This window comes from Nothobranchius furzeri, chromosome 11 (assembly GCF_043380555.1).
Source record: "Nothobranchius furzeri strain GRZ-AD chromosome 11, NfurGRZ-RIMD1, whole genome shotgun sequence".
Taxonomy (NCBI): domain Eukaryota; kingdom Metazoa; phylum Chordata; class Actinopteri; order Cyprinodontiformes; family Nothobranchiidae; genus Nothobranchius; species Nothobranchius furzeri.
In genome coordinates, this window is record NC_091751.1 from 33,662,364 (window position 1) to 33,678,647 (window position 16,284).

A 16,284-nucleotide genomic window follows, 5' to 3' on the forward strand; every position below is an offset into this window, starting at 1 on the left:
TGACAGAGCTCATTGTGGACGCCATTGAGTTTGTGAAGAACCCATATAAAGGCAAGAAGCTGAAGGTGACACTGATTTCCTATAAACACTAAAATGTGTCACAGGGTTCTCATGACATGCTGATGATAATCTGCTGGTTTCTGTTTACTGTCCAGACTCACCCAGACTTCCCTAAAAAGCCTCTAACTCCGTACTTTCGCTTCTTCATGGAAAAACGAGCCAAATACGCCAAAATCCACCCCGAAATGAGCAACCTGGACCTGACAAAGATCCTGTCAAAGAAGTACAAGGAGCTGCCGGACAAGAAGAAGGTTAGGACCATAAACCAGAACGAGTGGAACACAGCAGACGCACATTCACAACATTCTGTCAACAACAACAAACGGTTGGTTTTTCACAGCAAAAGTACATCACGGAGTTCCAGAGGGAGAAGGAGGACTTTGAGAAGAACATGGCCCGGTTTAAGTAAGTGACCCATATCTGACCCATCAACAATAGTCTCATTTTGATGATTGAAGGAGGAACATGATGCTCCAGAGATCAGCAAGTGTTGATGAGGTTATCCTGCAGGTGTTTTCTGCTCCAGCACACCAGGGCTTCATGTATCAGCCGTACTTCTGCACAGATGTGTGTGTAGGAGTGTGTGCTCTTCATCATGTTGTACATGTGAGTGGAAATGTTCCTGAGCACCAGAACACTAGACCATGTGTAGGAACATCAGGGGCATCAGTAGCTCAACAGGTTGAGCAGGTTGTCCAGTAATCGGAAGGTTGCAGGTTCGATCCCGGCTCCGGACAGAGAATTCTGCTGTTTTGTCCTTGGGCAAGACACTTAACCCACTTTGCCTGCTGGTGGTGGTCGGAGGGACCGGTGGCGCCTGTGCTCGGCAGCCTCGCCTCTGTCAGTGCGCCCCAGGGCAGCTGTGGCTACATCGTAGCTCATCACCATCAGTGTGTGAATGTGTGTGTGAATGGGTGAATGATACACTGTAGTGTAAAGCGCTTTGGAGTCCTTACTCTGAGAGGCGCTATACAAGTGCGGGTCATTTATCATTTAGGAACATCTAGTGGTAGAACGGGGAACCACAGTACAGAAGGTCTCAGCCATCCACTGATTATTTCACCCGTTAATAATTCTATCGGTGGAAAACGGCTGAGTCACATGACTGGTGCTGAAATAAGACCTGTAGCACGGCTGCTCTCGTGTCACTGTGTTAGCCTCACCCTTTTTATCATCTTTTTAATCATTCTGATTTAATTGTTTTATGATCATATTTTTTGTCCTTGTGATGCGCTTCGTGACTTATCTATCCAAGATTGTTTCTTCTTAGCAGATTCCAGTCCATATTCTATTTTACAACTACAAGAACCCGCCAGAGCCTCCTCTGCTCCCCGATCATCCATGCGTTGCCACGGTAACCAGACTGACAGCTCGGAAGAGGCTGCACTCTCAGACATTTCCTAATAAAACGAGTCCTTAAACGTAAATGACAACCCGTTACAGGAACCTCTCCTCTGTCCTGTCCTCAGTTACGACCTCTGCAACGTAACGCTTCAGCAGCCAGTGTCTCCATCTCGCTGTCAATAAAGTTTTTTTTGTTTTTTTACAAGGAGGGTGCAGGGAATTTCCTCATGAGCTTGATGAATGAGGGCCTAATTCCTCCTGACAAACGTGTGTGTTGGAGCAGAAACACCCCAGCAGGACTTTAAAGCCGTTATAGCGAATCTACAGAACAAGCTTTCTCCTCCACTCTTATTAACGAGTGGAGGGTTAGGGCATGGCTCTTTTCTGGGTCCATTGGCGTGTTCCCTGTCCGCTGCCCCTTGCTTCGATTCTTCGGAAGCGCAAGGTTCCATCTGTTTGCAGATGATTGCAATGTCTATTTTCCCTTGAGAGGTCATCGTTCTTAGCCCAAGTGCTAGTTTTGCCTCAAAGCAGGTGGTGGACCTCTCTTCGCTGGCTGCCTTTAAGGAAGAGCTAGTCACTGATCGGGGTGCGAAGTTGGATGCATCCCTAAAGCTGGAGACTCATTTTGATGGAGCGGTGCGATGTTGCTTTTTCCATCTTCGCCATCTATCCAGGATCAAGCCACTGGTGTTGCGGGCTCACTCGGAGACCATAGTTCATGCTTTAGAGCTTCTCGCCTGGACTACTGTAACTCCCTCTACCCAGGAGCTAGCAAGGCTGCACTTGCTCGGCTCCTACATCACACCTGTGTTGGCTCATCTGCACTGGCGTCCAGTTTCTTTCAGAATCAGAATCAAGGTACTTGTTTTTGTTTTTAAGTCTCTGCAGGGTTGTGCTCCAAGATATCCGAGTTACTCACTCGGTACAACCCCTCACGTGCTCTAAGGTCATCACAGCATGACTTACTAGTCACTCCACATGCGAAATGCTCGACTGGAGGAGGCGGGGCTTGTTGGGTTTTGGCCCCCTAAGCCAGGCGAAGACCCACTTTTATACTGGAACCCAATTTTTAGATAATTGAGTTCATTTTTATCCAGCTTTAATTTGTTTTTTCATCAACATCTATGATTTGATCTCCTGCCTTTTTTGTTTTGATATTTGTGGGTCGTGATGTTTTAAATTCTCTTATGCGTGTCCAGCGCTTCGGTTCGCTTCCTGGCTGATGGAAAGCGCTTTATAGATAAAATTGATGATGATTGTGAACCAAGATCATAGTGCTGTTAGCATGTGACCAGGCTAACGTTGGCTGACCTGCAGGGAGGAACATCCGGAGCTGATCGAGGAGAGGAAAAAGTCGGATTTACCAGAAAGACCCAAAACCCCCCAACAGTTGTGGTACAACCATGAGAAGAAGGCCTACATGAAACTGCACCCACAGGTAAACAACAACAACACACAAGTACTACACCGATACGACTACAACACAAGTCTTTCTCACCTGACTGGGCTCTAATTGGTGTAATCTCATAAACATTCAGAGCAGAACCATTTGATCATGTCCTGAGATGCTGATGTTCATGAGACTGTGTGTCTACAGGTGAGTCAGAAGGAGCTAAAGGAGGCCCTCAGGAGACAGTGGTCCCAGCTGTCTGACAAGAGGAGGTTGAAATGGATCAGCAAGGCCCTGGAGCTGCAGAAAGATTATGAGGTACCTGCTCTGAGTGGTTGCTGTCAGTCTTCTGTTTCACCCATCCTGACCTCCGAGGAGGATCCTCTAGATCAGTGGTTCCCAACCCCCCAAATGGTGCCCCTCAATTTTGTCTCCTGAGATTATCAAGATTATATTTGTAAAAACTACTTTTACAAAATCCTGACACCAGATAACGAATTTAAAGCTCTGCATCAACCCCCGTCTACACCGAATGTGGAGCAGATGGAGCTTCCAGATGGACTTCCATTTGTGTTGAACATCTCCGCTTCGTTGCTCACAAATTCACACAAGTTGATGTGATAACAAGAATAGCAGAGAAACGGGTACAGTTGTGCTCTCCTGCAGCGTGAACTGACATCCCTTCCATTTATAACAAGCCGACAGAACGACGCACCACTAGTTTTATTGTGAAATTAACTGGATGCAGCTAGATGGTCTCGCTACACGACTGGCTCATGTCATTACTTAACTTCATGATGATCTGCATGTGGTGTGTGGAGAAAATAGAGTCCATAAGGAGAGTTAGCAGTGCCACATCCGGATCCACGGATGCTCGGATTGGACTCGGATCTGCTTCGGTCTTTGTGGAAGCAGCTCAGATTGGGTGTAAATGAGGCGTAAGAGGTATAGTGTGGTGTGTCGGTCTCTAGGTAATCACTTTAAATGTGTGTATGCAGGTAGAGGTGTGGTTGGGGGTGTGGCTAGTCTTGGACACAGTAAAAGGGGTCCTGTCCCCACCTCCCTCCATGTCTCTTGAGTGTCCAAGTTTCTCTCGCGTTTGACAGTTGGACTCTCTGTTGTAGGACAGTATGAGAGCATACCACGAAGCCCACCCGGATATCACCTCAGACGATCACGTGCGCTCTGTTCTCACCAAGGCAGAGAGACAGCTGAAGGACAAGTTTGACGGACGGCCGACCAAACCTCCCCCGTGAGTCTCCACCCAAAGTCATCTCTAGCTGGAGGAGCTGTCTCTCCAGTGGGGTCGGGTGTTCTGATCCTGGCTCCAGATATGTAGATATTACCTAGCTAAAGGGGGACACCGTTTCATAGGACTGAATAATTGAACTCTACATAGACAGACAGGTGGTTGACCTTTGACCCTGTGTGTGGTTGACAGTAACGGCTACTCGCTGTACTGTGCCGAGCTGATGATCAACATGAAGGACGTCCCGAGCACGGAGCGCATGGTGCTCTGCAGCAAGCAATGGAAGATGCTGACGCAGAAGGAGAAGGACATGTTCCAGAAGCGCTGCGAGCAGGTTGGTACCACCACAACATCGGGCTGGACACCACGGGCATCCATCTTTCTCACACAACCTTCTTCTGACAGAAAAAGAAACAGTATGACATCGACCTGCAACGCTTCCTGGAGGTGAGGCCACGCCTACTTCCCAAAGTTCTTATTGGGTATTTGCTTCTGTTGGAAAAGGAAACATCTAGAACAAGACCTGAGGACTGTTTGCTTTTCAGAGTCTTCCAGAAGAGGAGCGAGACAGAGTCCTATCAGAGGAAAAGATAGGTGGTGCCAAGCTGAACATGGGCATGACCTCCAGTCCACACAGAGCCAAGTCTCCATCCGTAAAGGTCAGAATCCACTTGGTTCTTCTACCTCTTTTCTGCCTTAGACGTACGGCGGTTCACACACAATGCACCCTCAGGCAGGAACGTTCCAGAATCAGTCAGAACCAAAATTATTCTTACAAGAAATTTTCATACTGAACTCAACATTACTGTTCCCTAAGGAGCGCTGTCAGGAGGCGGAGCCTGAGACGTGGGTACCAGCCGGATCACCCAGAGACAGACGGGATGGGAAAAAGGTGGGGAAACTTCCAGAAACTCCAAAAACAGCCGAAGAGATGTGGCAACACAGCGTGATTGGAGATTACCTGGCCAAGTACCGGGTAAGGCCTGAAGCCTTCACCCTCTCATCTCAATCCAGCTTCCACAGGGTTTAAATGACGCGGCTGGTTCTGTGACCCATCTCAGAGGGACCGTAGGAAGGCACAGTCAGCAATGGAGGCAGCCTGGAAGTCTATGGAGAAGAAGGAGAAGATTACATGGATCAAGAAAGCAGCAGAGGACCAAAAGCGTTATGAGGTTCAGTACCCACCTGTGGTCAGTGAGCCACACCCCACATTAAACCCACCCACAAACAGAAAAATACGTATGCAAAATTGTAGTAAGACCATGTCCTTCTCCTTTGGTCCTGATCCCTCCCTGTCAGACACTAACCCCTCCCCTTTGGCCCTGATCATGTGTGTACTCTAAAAGATGTGGATGCGTGATGCTCTGACTCTTGTGTCCTGCAGAGGGAGCTGTTGGAGATGAGAACACCTGCTGCAGGTCAGAAGAAACCCAAGTTTGATGGAGAACCAAAGAAGCCTCCCGTGTGAGTGACTAGCATTTGGTCACGCAACAGCTGATTGGTTTCTTGTTACCATGGTTTTACAGTGTTTGTTGTTAGCCTCAAGGGCAACCTGCTGGCTTGATTATCACCTGTAAGTGGCTTTGGACAAAAGCGTCAGCTACACACATAAACCATGGTTACCAGGGTTTGAATCTGATCAACAGGAGCGGATATCAGATGTTCTCCCAGGAACTTCTGACCAATGGTGAGCTGAACCACTTTAGCCTGAAGGAGCGAATGGTGGAGATTGGCAAGCGCTGGCAGAAGCTGAGCCAGAGTCAGAAGGACAAGTACAAGAAGATGGTGGAGGAGCAGCAGGTGGAGTACAAGGTGGAGCTGGAGGCCTGGATGAAGGTGAGCTGCTGTTGTAATGGCAATCACACCAAACCATTTTATAGAAAGGGTTTTCTTTGGTTTAAAAAAAGAGGCGGGGCCTTATTTCCAAAACTGCTTATGCACAAAGCAGGTCTGAAAATGGCCTCATTTTTACGTAAGCTGTGATTCAGAAAATACATCTGACGTGAAAATGTGGAGTTCTGCTGTTTGGTGGAGTTGCTAATGCTAACAGTTAGCTTTGGTTAAATGCTGCTGGAGTTTATAATTGTATCTTCTCAGCAGCAGCACTGCAGGTGCGCTCCGTGTCCAAAATGTGCGTAAGCCAGGTCCTTAGTAAACTTTAAGTTGCGCACATTTTTCCACTACACTTTCTTTTATAAATCCCAAAGTTTGCGTGGAAATTGCTTACGCAGTTTTCTGACCCCGTTTTCTGTGTAAGCAAGCTTTATAAATGAGACCCCTGACCTGTATTGTTTGCTGTGTGAAGGTCCTTGAGACGACTCTGGTTGTGGTTTGGTGCGTTATAAACTGAATTAAATGGCTTGCTGAACAGCTTGTTGTCGACAGATACAGGGGGAACGTAGAACAACACCATGGGTCACTGGATTGTTCTAATATTACTGTTAAAGGGACATTATGGAAGTTTGACAGCAAAAACATGTATAGAAATAATAAATTTCGTCATACATTCTCCTGCAATGCCCTGGTCCTGTAGAATGAGCCCTGGCATTTTTACTGTGATTGCCTGTTTTTCTGTAAAATCACAGAAAAAGAGAGATGCTCGGGTCGAGCAGGCTGCTTCATGCGCGTTCACGCTCAGGCATAGCCCGTAGCATTTGCTGTCCGTAGCTTTAGCAGCAGAGAGTGAGGCAGTGCCAACTCAGTGACTTTGTCGTTTTTCCTATCGCCTAGTGATGAACCTAGTGTGGCAAGGTGGATAAACGAGGGCCCGGGCGGGATTCGATCCCCAGACTCCCGGGTGAGAGTCATACGCTCTAACCAGTCAGCCAAAGGGACATCCCTTTGGCCAAGTAGCCAGGGCGCATGATCAATCGGGACATTGTGACAGGACAGTCACACTGCCACACTAGCTACATTTCTGAGGACCTTTAGCTACTTTCTTCTAGATATTTCCTGCAAATTAGCAACGAAATAGCCATTTTCACTCCGAACCGTTCTTTGAACGTTGTTTCAGCTGTCATCAAGGATATAAGAGCTACAGATACAACAGACGTCACAAGTGCCTTAGCTCGCCTAGTAATCGAGCCCGTTCTGTTCCATGGCGAAATCGAAACTTCCGTTGTTTTGTTTGGCTGTGTCAGGTTGGAGGGAATTAAGGTTATTTGAGCGGTTCAGAGTTAATAAAGCGGTAGATATGTTTCACAAGGTGCTGCTAGAGTTATGTGAAATCTTACTTCTGATTTTACTATATAACACAATAATAATCAACTTCTCCTTCATGTTTGCTCGGAGATGTGCGGAGCATCCTGTCCGCTCACTGGTCAGTGAATGAAACCTCTGTTGATTGGTCCTCTTCCGAACGACAGCGATGAAAAGTTGAAAATATTTCAACTTTCTAGGATCGCGTCGCTGGGTCGCCTGTGCACGAGCGCAAAATTTCACACGCACGTTTTTCGCGTTTCGCTTGGTAGGAGGGAGACCCGTTATTATCGCTTTGTCGCGCGTGTCTCATTGAAAATGAATGGGGAGGCGATGTCGCCTCCCGTGTGTCGAGCCCATAAGACGCCGGACTCATGCAGAAGACCTGGAATCGATTCTGGATGTGAACGTAGTTTATTTAGAGTTTTTATTTATATTAATGGTATTTTTTACAGTAAGATGCCCAAATTTGTATTTGAGACTCGCCGAACAGCATTGAATTCACAGATAAAAAAGATGTGGGTTCAACTTTCATTTTGGAACAATTTTTCAAGCAAGGGAAGGGAATGATCTGAGCATGCAGGAAGACTGACCCATCATAAACCTTTGTCAGCTGTGCTGAAGAGAAAGGTACAGAACCAAATTATTTAATTAGCTGCGCGTTCTCCTGTCCTCCAGGCCCCACACGAACACACACACACAGCTGATTGTCTCAGCTGTTATTTTCGTTAAGGAGTGTGCACGTACAGCATGCGCGCCTCGTGCACGAGCCTACTATTGAAGCTGCCGTTACGCTTTTGGCCTGAGGGGACAATCGCAAGCATAAAAATTCAAAACTCCGTAAATTCCCTTTAATCTGTTCAGTCACTAACGTAATCTGGCTCAGGTGGAGCTAATCTGTCTGCGTGATGATGTCAGAGATGATGACAGAAATAAAGGTTTTTTTCTGCCAGCTCTGCAGATGGACGATCATGGTTCTGATTTTCTCTTTTAGCAGCTTTGGGAGTCTAAATATCTCCTCACAGGAAACTTGAAGCACTTCCTAGGTGGTCCCGGAGGTTGTTGATGCTGGTTCTGCTGCGTCTTCCTTCACTTTGGCCCGCTAATGTCTTTGTTTATTTGCACTGTTGGAGACGTCTTTCTGCTGCCAGCCCCTAGTGGATGAGGGTGGAACTGCAGTTCAGCTTCTACTTTGCTTCATGTTCACCCCAGGATTACAGGGCCTGGTTGTGCCAAATACAACTAAAACATCTCAAAGCCTGAACCTCAGATCGGTCATATGATGACATTTTGAGAGAGAAAGGAGGTTAAGCTTAAGAATTTGATGTATAATATGTGTACGGTATGTAAAGGCTGGGTCACTAAAGGAGTAAAAACTGAGACTGAGATTACATTTTAATGCCCATATCAGCCGATATTAATGTCAGACTCCGATCTACTGCAAACATTAAGGTAGGCACACAAAAGTTCCCATTACTAAAGCCTTCTGACACTCAGTTTAGACATTTTACAAAAAGGCTTTGTAGCATGGATGTTCAACTCTGGGCCTGGAGGGCCAGTGTCCAGCACCTTTTAGTTTGATCTCTGCTTCAACACACCTGACTTCAATCAGCAGGCAGGCTTCTGCAGAGTTGAGTCGGGAGCAGAGAACCCACTAAAACGTGCTGGATACCGGCCCTCCAGGCCCGGAGATTTTAGTGTGAGTACACTTTTGTGTTTTCAGCTGAAGCAGATCACATCCACTAATCCCAAACCCTTCCTGGTTCAGTGGTTAAGGCACTGGTGTTCAATCCTCACCTGTGGTCATGGATATGACGATTGTTTTCTCTATTTGAAACATTTCATCGTGGATCTAACTTTATCAGCTAACAGCTGGGATGGCACCTATTAAACCGTGTTTATTTAGCCTAGAAACGTAGGCGGGCAATAGCCACAGCTACATGATTTAGCTCTACATGTCGGCCTATCCACACTCCATAGGAGCCTCAGCCGGTCGGGCTAGGCCACTCACAGCAATAGACCTTCAGTGTTGTGGTTCCCCGTTCTACCACTAGATGTTCCTACGAATGGTCGGAGCGGTTCTGATGTGGGTTAATACTACTATACGCCACACAATTAAAAGTGTTACCATGCATGAAATACACACAGATCTGTTAAAGTGCGGTTGATAAATGAGGGTTTAGACGAATCAGCTTGTGATGTCACCTGTTGCTGGGTAACACCCTCTCTTCTGATCCTCAGTCGCTGTCCCCGCAGGACCGAGCCGTCTACAAGGAGTTCTCATCATCAGTGAGTCCAGATCTAGACCTGCTTCATGGGGCTTCGAGTCTTTCTTCATGTCTGTCTGAACTCAGCAGCTAGATATTAAAATGTTTTTGTTACCCAGAAACGTCGCAGCAACACAAAAGCTCGTAGCAGCCCTGTGGCCAAAGTCTGCGTGACCGCAAAGGAGAAGGCGAGCGGATCAAGACCGGTGGCACCTGGTGTCAACGTGGGCAAAAGGGCGATGGCCTACCGAGCCAAGGTAACACCACACCACCCGCTGAATCCTTAGTGTGGTCGGTCGGGCTGTGAAGCTGTCCCTGTGTGTCCTCCAGCAGGACATGTCCGACTCAGACGAGGACGAGAAGAGTGACTCCTCGGATTCTGATGATGATGATGATGAGACATCAGGAAGCACAGACAGCGAGGATGAAGATGAGGTGAGCGAGGTTCCAGGCTGACAGCCTAACTAGTACTGAGTCCCCGCTGCTGTGATTGGACATCATGTCTGGTGTCAGCTCGTTAGTAAGTTCACTCGTTTACTTAAATCTACTGTTTTTGTCCTCAGAATGATGAAGAGGATGATGAAGACCAAACTTCCTCAGAGGAATCAAGCGATCTGGTCTCAGATTAGCTCCGCCCATCCCCCCTATTATGGAGGACTGCACAGGCCACGCCTCCTCCCTAGTCATCTAGGCAGGGTTGTCTGAAGTGGGCGGAGCATGGAGAGGGTTTTGTTTGTTTTGTACATTTTACCGGTGGGGGCGGTGCTTGTGATGTATCGCTGTGGGAGGAGAACAGAGTCAGAATAAATGCACTTTTTTCTCACCTGGCTCACTGTGCCGTCTCATCACATGACCAAGGAGTGACGATGGAGCCCGTTCAGTTTCAGGTTTTAGAGATTTATAGAATTTCTGTCCATCACCTAATACACAAATAAATACTCTGACCTTTGACCCCCAAAACCACCATTAACCTTTGGCACATGCTTGAAAAGACAGCTCATGCATTCTTGTCACCATGGTTACCACATTTTACAAACCCCCCCAACCCCAGAAGACGAGTCCATATGATCTTAAACATGGTTGGTTCTGACAGGAGATCAGCGTGACGTCCGACTGCTGTCCACACAGTCATAAAGACACATCCAGCAGCTTCTGCTGCAGGTACTGCTTCACCTCCTCTATGCCATTCAGCTTCTCCAGCTCGTGATACGGCAGCTGAGGGGACAGAAAACATCACATCACACATCTGCTGGTCCCACCACATAACCCTGGACCTGTAGGGTAGGGATGTGAGTCCCTACCTCTGAGGCCCACCCATTAGCATGTCGATACGCTACGTTACTGATGCAGATTCATCCCTGCTGACGCCGCTTTATTGCTTTTCGGTTTGATACCAGTGCTGCTTTGGCTAACGATGACGAACTGATTTTGTTGGCGCCTCATTTCCTCACAACAAAAGCGCTGATGGGCTAAAGCAGCTCTTTGGTGATTTAGACGAGACGTGTGGGAGTTTTCACTGATGACCCCAGCTAAGCTGTTCAAAAAGCCAATTCCTGCCCGTCTCCCAAAAGCCAAAGTCCGCTCAGCAGAGCAGCTTCAGCAGCTGAGTGAAGTTGGCCTCCCACCCACATCAGAAATCCAGCCTAATGGCCTCCCACCCACATCAGAAATCCAGCCTAATGTAGCACTAATCACTCGTCGGTGGGAAGCCAACTTCACACAGCCGCTCACTGAGGAAGTAAATGATGTGTCTGTTCTTAATAACATGTTTCTTATCCGCGTACTACATGGAAAAGTCGTGATTTGGGCAGATGCATGAAAGAAATTTTGGTTTTATCTGCACAGGTTTAGGACGAATGGTCACATCCTGCTTCAGCATTGCGGTTTCAGCCCATCTACATGTTTATGAGCACAACTAACGTGGGCTCGTGAAAACTCAACACTGCAGTTATACGGAAACACATTACTACATTTAAGTAGGTGGACACCTAGTTGGAGGTCTGATAACTCAGTAAATTACACATTTTTATTTCTATTTAGCTGTTGTGTAGAATAGACTATAGAAGACCTACTGACTGATGCATCAATATATTATATACAGTAGTTCTAATCAAAGAAAAACGACACCGGTCTGGGGATTATGGTGTTACTGGACACATCTGGGCAGCTACGGTTGTGTCCCAAAACCATAAAATAGATGTTAGTATGAACTCACTCCAGTAGCTCAGCACACGGCTGACATATGCATCTGTTAGAGAAGCACTGCGGAAGGTTTGTTGATTAAACCGTTTGAGATTGATTCACCTACGACTAAGAAGCTGGCCCAAAACAACGCTGGAGAAGGTTCCTGATGCGATTTGAAACCTTTACTAAGAACTTACAAGCCCACATCTGGTTTTCACATGTAATTATGTCACCCTCGCTCTCCTTCTGGAGGGTGGACTTGATCAGTAGGTTCATCAGTACTTAAACACATCTGTGTGTATTTCACACGTAGTATCAGTGATATTTACTTGTTATACCTATTTTTATTGCTACAATAATCTGTTGAAATGATCTGAAAAAAGAACTAAATGTGATTTTCTACAAACTGAAAAACATGAAATGTGAGCTTTAGAAAGTCCCTGCTCATGAAAACAAACCAGTCGTCCACATGATTAATAGGAACTGTTCTAAAACACCCTAAACATGTGAAACTACCATCAGGACCCATGAGGCACCGCAGTGAAAGCTGCTGTAGCCTGATGTTACTGGTCCTTTAAGGCTCCGGAAATTACGTGTCATGACCAGCCACGTGTGTGTGTGCGTGTGTGTGTGCGTGCGTGCGTGTGTGTGTGTGAGAGAGAGAGAGAGAGGATTCTCCAGCTGTGATGTCATTGATGGTATTTTAAGGTGTATTAATTTAGATTGGACTGAATAGGAAATCACTGAAGGCCCAGGGGTGGAACGCACCGCCCGCCACCGCATCTAGGGCTGCTCGATTATGGCAAAAATGATAATCACGATTATTGTGACTGAAACTGAGATCTCGATTATTTAAGACAATTGTTTTTATTCGGTCATAAAATTGCTCAGGGCACAATCAGGACAACAATAAATAAGAAAAAGAAAAAAGATGATCACAGAATCACTCCAGATTCCTAGAATAAAAAGACCAATATACTTACAGCTGATAGTTTATGACCCAAAGGCTACAGGCTGAGGTTTAACTCTTTAAGCCTGACCAGTACAGACAGCAAGAAATACACAGTGGCATTTATAACCTAAATAAAAAGCATATAAGCATATGTTTAGTGATGTTCACAAAATGTTGCATAACATGTATTTAGTCGTGTAAAGGTGCTGTAGGAGAGTGCACTAGCACCGTGTCCTCAGAGAGTGTAGTTATTTATCAGCCTGAGGAACTTAATTCTATCTTTCTACCTTATTTATAAACTATTTATTTACAGGTCCATCAGTTAATGTAATGATTGTGCCAACCACAGATGCACCCCCCCGACCCGGTCTCACACCAATCAGAGGCAAGCTGCACGTGTGTTTAGTGAGCTGCACGTGCACATTTAGCCGTTTTTAGCGGCTCAGGAGCCCACAGGTACGGTGTGTGTCATTCACTCTAGTTAATCCAACAGGGAGCCGGCTCTGAGAGCCGTTTCTTCAGCGATCGACACATCACTGCATCATTCCCTTTCCTCATGTCCTGAAGGATGGTTTGGAGCACAGGCTGAGTGTTTAGCTAACCTGCAGGAAATGTCGACCACGGTTATCCAGAAAGTAGCTAAGGGTTACCAGAGATGTTTCTGAGGTGTTCACTAGGTACTTTTAAGATTTAAAACGTCAGCAAGGGGGTCTGAAAAGCTGTTGGAAATAGCGAAAAAGTTTCTAAGTTGGCAACACTGTGGGAGGAGCGCTTGATTTGCAACTGGGAGGAGCAAATAATCAGCTTGTTTTGTTTTTATAATCGTTCAAAACTCAGATTGTAATTTGGTTTGAAATTCAATTAATTGAGCAGCCCTAGTGTCAAAGATGGTAGGAGATTCCTGTAAAGGAGCTTAGGATGTGCTGAAGAGGAAGCAGATAGAGGAGGAAGAGTAGAGGCCCCAGCACAGAACCTTGTGGGACACCATGGGTAAGAGAGGTGGTGGAGGGCCTAAACTTGGAGACGGCCACAGAAAAGGTGTGCTCAGAGCAGGTGATGGTCAAAAGTGTCAAAGGCTGCAGTCAGGTCCAGCAGGACCAGAACAGAAAAGTCCCCTGCATCACCGTGGGTCAGAAGATCATTAGAGACTGTCATGCTGACTTGGCAGAGGTCGATCTGTCAACTGTCTCCTCCTCATGCTGACTCATCTGCACATGAGCTCTGCATGCAATATTCTCACTGGCCAGAGGGGACTTGTGAACCCTGGCGTGTCCTCCTCCAGGTGAGCCAAATTAAGCACAACCAGTGGCTTCCTAATGCATGCAGCAGGCATTCAACCAGGGTGTGACAAACTGAGGCCCTGTCCACACGTAGCCGAGGATCTGCCAAAACGTAGATATTTTTCTACGTTTTGGCCTGTCATCCACACGAAAACGGAGTTTTTTCACACGAAAACTGATCTTTTTAAAAACTCCGGCCAAAGTGAAGATCTGCGTTTTCTCCGTTTTGGGTGTCTGCGTGTGGACGGACAAAACCGGAGTTTTAAGGTCCGCAACGTCACTTTCCGCGACAAAAAAATGCTGACATCACGTGTGCGACCTGTGTTTACACTAGCCGACAGCATGGATGCCCTCAGAGCTGCGCTCGCTTTATAAGTTGTCCAAGCGCTTTTTGTTTTTTTGTTTTTGCAAGCGGAATTACTGCTCCTTGCGGAAGACCACGGACGAAGGACGAGGTTAAGAACGGGGGAAGTACTGCCGCCTACAGGTCTGGCATGTCCTTAACAACGTATTTATCCGGGTACGTGTGGACAGAGTTTTTTTTTTTAAACGAGGTGGTGTGGATGCAAGTTTTTGGAGGGGCGGATATTCGTTTTAAAAAAATCCGGCTACGTGTGGACTAGACCTGAGATGGCAGAAGCAAGCAAACAATTCAACTGTGACGAGAACTTTTGATCTTGACAGGCTATCGGTAAGCTTTTGAATTGATTCATATGGACTTGTGTCTGATCCAGGCTCTTGTGGCAAACAAATGTGTTGGGAGAAAGTTTGTGTTTTCTTTGAGTTTGAGTAAAGCGTTTAGTTGAAAATATAAGTTCCAGCCTAATTTATGGAAATTTAATATTTAAATGATAACCCAAGATTCTTTGTTTAAATCCTGAAAGGAGTATATATGTCTGGTTAGAATGTAAATAAAATTCTTTGTAAAAATCCTTAATTAAAATGTTTAAAAACACAGGTTAAATACTGAAAAGGTAACTGTGAAAGTAAAAATTTATGATAGTAAAATCCAGGTAAAAAAAAACTTTCATGTTCAATTTAAAGACTAGAATTTGGTGTGTTTCATTGTGCAATTACCCATTTCTGGGATTAGCAACTAATTGTAAACATGGTTAAAGTATAAAGTAAATTACAGATGTTGGCTTAAATGCTTTTTAATTTATGTTATCTGTTGGTGTCTGTGTGATTGTTAAAACATTCTATTTTTGTACTTAAAAGGTTTTCACCTGATACAGATGCTGACTTTTATGATGATCCTGAAACTGGTCAAATGAAGACATCTGAGTGAAGCCAAAAGTCTGGTCTTTTCAAGTGTAGACGCCTCACAGAAAAAGAAGCACTTGACAGAGACCCTAAGAAGAGCTGTTTCAGTAGAATGAGCTGTTTCAGTAGAATGAGCTCTACGAAAACCTGACTGGAAGCTATCATAGATGTTATGTTCATCAAGAGCAGCTGTGAGATGTTTAGCCACAACCTTTTCCAAGATCTTGGAGATGAACGGAAGTTTAGAGATGGGTCTGAAGCTGCTCTGGAGAGAGGGGTCGAGACTCAGTTTTTTAAGAAGCGGGTGGATTACAGCGTTCTTAAAGTAAGCAGGGACCTGACCAGAAACCAGAGAAGCATTAATTATAGAGAGCACGCTGGGACCGATGGACAGAAAAGCACTTTTAAACAAACATGAGGGTAAGATGTTGAGGGGGCATGCAGAGGTCTTCATAGAGTTAACTAGTTTGGTTAACTCAGGCAAAGAAACAGGAGCAAAGCTATCTAGGATGATGGGCCTGGTTGGAGTCGGGAGAGGCAGCGATAAGGCTGAAGGAGAGATGCTAGATCTAACCTTACTGACTTTGTCCACAAAGAAAGACAGACAGTTCTCACAGTCTGTAACAGAGTGGATGGAGGCTGTAGGAGTGGCAGGAGAGACGATGCTGCTGATGATGTTAAACAGCACCATGGGGTTCCTTTGCTCTGGGACACCAGGTTAGAGAAATAGGAAACCCTAGCGTCTCTGACTGCAGAGTTAAAGGATGTTAGAAGATCCTTTAGGTGCAGCAGATGGACGTGGAGATGGGTTTTCTTCCACAAACGCTCAATTTTTCTGCAATGGCGCTTCAGGCTGAATGCTGTCATTAAACCAGGGAGTAGGGTTCACTGCAGGACCTGATCTGGTTCTGACAGGACAGATGTTGTCCAGGATGAAGAGGCAGTGCTCGTTAAACTGAGAAGTTAAGGAATCTGGGTCATCATCAGAAGAACAGGGTGGATCAATATAAAAAATATGGAGTAAAGTGTGGTTCAGAATGTGTGGCTCTACTCAGAACTGAAGTACTTCTTGCAGTTTGACCCTTCTATCTCAT

General features: G+C 45.9%; 2 protein-coding genes across 7 annotated transcripts in view; one reads left to right on the forward strand and one right to left on the reverse strand.

Moving 5' to 3' along the window:
* The window catches only part of ubtfl (upstream binding transcription factor, like), a 15,424-nt gene extending 5,085 nt beyond the window's left edge, over window positions 1-10,339 (forward strand). For 3 of the 5 annotated variants that reach the window (XM_054744044.2, XM_015956464.3, XM_015956465.3), the window contains exons 4-20: window positions 1-65; window positions 156-311; window positions 401-465; window positions 2,725-2,845; window positions 3,005-3,115; window positions 3,922-4,049; window positions 4,239-4,380; window positions 4,452-4,493; window positions 4,592-4,705; window positions 4,864-5,022; window positions 5,108-5,236; window positions 5,431-5,510; window positions 5,693-5,882; window positions 9,486-9,533; window positions 9,631-9,768; window positions 9,842-9,946; window positions 10,075-10,339. The exon at window positions 1-65 is cut by the window's left edge and continues 19 nt beyond it. In XM_054744044.2, the coding sequence (XP_054600019.1) occupies window positions 1-65; window positions 156-311; window positions 401-465; window positions 2,725-2,845; window positions 3,005-3,115; window positions 3,922-4,049; window positions 4,239-4,380; window positions 4,452-4,493; window positions 4,592-4,705; window positions 4,864-5,022; window positions 5,108-5,236; window positions 5,431-5,510; window positions 5,693-5,882; window positions 9,486-9,533; window positions 9,631-9,768; window positions 9,842-9,946; window positions 10,075-10,140 (1,859 nt within the window). In that variant the 3' untranslated portion in view covers window positions 10,141-10,339. The remainder of the gene's footprint in view (window positions 66-155; window positions 312-400; window positions 466-2,724; window positions 2,846-3,004; window positions 3,116-3,921; window positions 4,050-4,238; window positions 4,381-4,451; window positions 4,494-4,591; window positions 4,706-4,863; window positions 5,023-5,107; window positions 5,237-5,430; window positions 5,511-5,692; window positions 5,883-9,485; window positions 9,534-9,630; window positions 9,769-9,841; window positions 9,947-10,074) is intronic. The other 2 variants (XM_015956466.3, XM_015956467.3) reach the window with 2 other exon arrangements.
* Window positions 10,340-10,392: 53 nt separating this feature from the next.
* fastk (Fas-activated serine/threonine kinase) overlaps window positions 10,393-16,284 on the reverse strand; it is a 31,615-nt gene continuing 25,723 nt past the window's right edge. For both annotated transcript variants that reach the window (XM_015956450.3, XM_015956449.3), the window contains exon 11: window positions 10,393-10,726. In XM_015956450.3, coding sequence (XP_015811936.1) covers window positions 10,640-10,726 — 87 coding nt within the window. In that variant the 3' untranslated portion in view covers window positions 10,393-10,639. The remainder of the gene's footprint in view (window positions 10,727-16,284) is intronic.